At 38.4% G+C, this 2638-nt stretch overlaps 1 protein-coding gene across 1 annotated transcript; it reads left to right on the top strand.

Moving 5' to 3' along the window:
• The first annotated feature begins 481 nt into the window (after nucleotides 1-481).
• Nucleotides 482-2638, top strand: LOC140890862 (WAT1-related protein At5g07050-like). The gene is made up of 7 exons (XM_073298989.1): nucleotides 482-774; nucleotides 877-939; nucleotides 1012-1128; nucleotides 1259-1508; nucleotides 1637-1795; nucleotides 1905-2056; nucleotides 2165-2638. The coding sequence occupies exons 1-7, from the start codon at nucleotides 572-574 to the stop codon at nucleotides 2457-2459; spliced, it is 1239 nt and encodes a 412-aa protein (XP_073155090.1). The 5' UTR covers nucleotides 482-571; the 3' UTR covers nucleotides 2460-2638.

The following is a 2638-nucleotide window of genomic DNA, read 5'->3' as shown; positions in this document are numbered from 1 at the left end:
AAACTAATATATATTTTTTCATAAATGAGATCGAATCAGAAATCCGCAAACTATCTCATCGAAATTTTTGTGATAAAAATCATATACACCACACGAGATTATGATATTATTTTTCTATTTAGAAGAATATGTACTCGACCTTGTTGATTCGATTTGTGACATAACAAATCACCACATCCGAATTTAGGTTCCCTTAGTTGCATCATCAAGCACTAAGCTCATTACATTACATAGCTCTCATATCACTTGTCCACTACAAAATTGGAACCCACTGATCATAATCATCGGCCTCGATTTGCGCCACGTGGACCTCAGATCCACCCTTCATTGATCAGTACTCCCACAAAACAAATCAGAATATTCATTCAGATGCAGATGCATGCCAGATGAAAAGACCAAAACACCCCCACTCCCCTCAAAACTTTGGCTATAAATACACCAGTGTTGAGTCCTACATTCCTTAGGACAAACACAAGCTCTTTCAAGTGTTTTCCTCTTTAGTAGAGTCTCTTACATTAACAAAACTCTTTAGTTTTTTTTTTTCCTTCTACATATAAAAGAGTTTGGGAAAATGGAAGGAAAAGGAAGCCTTGGGAACTTTTATGACAAGGCTAAGCCTTACATAGCCATGATTTGCTTGCAATTTGGCTATGCTGGGATGAATATCATAACCAAAGTTTCACTTAACAGAGGGATGAGCCACTATGTCTTGGTTGTTTATCGGCACGCCTTCGCAACCGCGGTCATTGCTCCCTTTGCTATTTTTCTTGAAAGGTTGGTAACATATATATGTTTGATTGTATTTTTTAAAAAATTCATTTTCAAGAAATATTGAGAGCTGAATCTTCTTGGTTTTTTTTTTTTTTTTTTCCTCAGGAAAGTGAGGCCGAAGATCACGTTCACAATTTTCTTGCAGCTATTCGTGTTGGGACTTCTCGGGTGAGTTTTCGGATTCTTAAGTTTTTTATGTTATGAAGGGACTTATCTAATAACATTCTATTGGATTCACAGGCCGGTGATCGATCAGAATTTCTACTATGCCGGGCTGAAATTCACTTCCCCGACGTTTTCATGCGCCATGAGTAACATGCTCCCCGCGATGACATTTGTTATGGCTGTTATCTGCAGGTATGTAGACATATTGCATGTTGGTGTTATGCATATGATATAGAAGTGAATGATTTCGAATAAAGAGGATTGCAAGTAGGCGATTTTCGGACCGAATAATAATCGAGGGTGGTGTGCATATAATGTGTAGGATGGAGAAGGTGAATCTGAAAAAGGTGAGGTGCCAAGCAAAGGTGGTGGGAACAATAGTGACGGTTGCAGGAGCCATGTTTATGACACTGTACAAAGGTGATGTGATCAACATGGTATGGTCCAAATACATTCATCCTAGGAAATCCTATGTTGCTGACACCACTCAAGGCTCCGACCAAGATTGGGTCAAGGGTTCCATTCTCCTCATCTTGGCCACTTTTGCTTGGGCTTCTTTCTTCATCCTTCAGGTTCGTTTACGCTTTGATGCCAAACTGATCATCAAAACAGGTCGATATTGTTGCGTAAAGGGGCGGACCCAAGAATTTTGTCAGAGAAACTGATTCGGCTTCTCTTGATTTTTTTTTTATCAACACAGGCTATCACATTAAGGAAATACACGGCCCAGCTATCGTTGACGGCTCTTGTGTGCTTTATGGGAACACTGCAATCTATTGTTGTCACTTTAGTGATGGAGCACAAGCCAAATGCTTGGGCTATTGGATGGGACATGAATCTGCTAGCTGCTGCCTACGCCGTGAGTTTCGCAATCGAAAACGTCACGTTTATTTTTTTTTTTTTTCACATGTAGTACTACTACTTAATGAAAACTATATCTAAACATGTATATATGGTACTCTATGCAGGGCATTGTTTCATCGAGCATTGCATACTATGTTCAAGGCCTTGTGATGCAAAAACGGGGGCCCGTATTCGTGACAGCCTTCAGCCCGTTGATGATGATCATTGTGGCAATCATGGGATCTTTCATTTTGGCTGAGAAAATATACGTTGGAGGGTATGTAGATTTTGGAAACAAACTGAAAAATATATAGCAATCAAAATGAACCATTTTTCTAGTACTTTTTTTTTTTTTTTTTTGCTAACTTGATCTCACTTTTTGCAGGGTTATTGGGGCAGTGTTGATAGTGATGGGACTTTACTCTGTTTTGTGGGGAAAATACAAGGAGTACAAAGAGAAAGAAGCAGAGGAAATTCTTGAACCAGTAAAGGGTGGCAACATTAACAGTGGAAATATTGGCAAGCAGAATCAAAATGGAACGATTTTTGAAGATATTGAAGCAAATATTGTGAGGCAGAAAGACGAAGATAAAAGAATCATCATGTCTGTTCCAGCAATTGCCATTGGTGCTCCAATGCCACAGCCTCCCATGTTAGCCATTGAAGCCCCAAAACCTTGAACCAAATTATTACAATTACAAAAAAATAAATATATGTGTGTAGGCTTTTTTTACTTCTTTTTTACTTCTTTTTTTTTTTCTTTCAAATTATTGTTTTTTTGTGGTGGGGTGGGCTTTTTTCGTGACATGAAATGAAGTAGATTCAGGAGTTTGTAACCCTTGGTGTAATCTAAAAATTT

This window comes from Henckelia pumila, chromosome 3 (genome assembly GCF_033568475.1).
Source record: "Henckelia pumila isolate YLH828 chromosome 3, ASM3356847v2, whole genome shotgun sequence".
Taxonomy (NCBI): domain Eukaryota; kingdom Viridiplantae; phylum Streptophyta; class Magnoliopsida; order Lamiales; family Gesneriaceae; genus Henckelia; species Henckelia pumila.
This window is presented reverse-complemented; position numbering and strand designations above follow the sequence as displayed.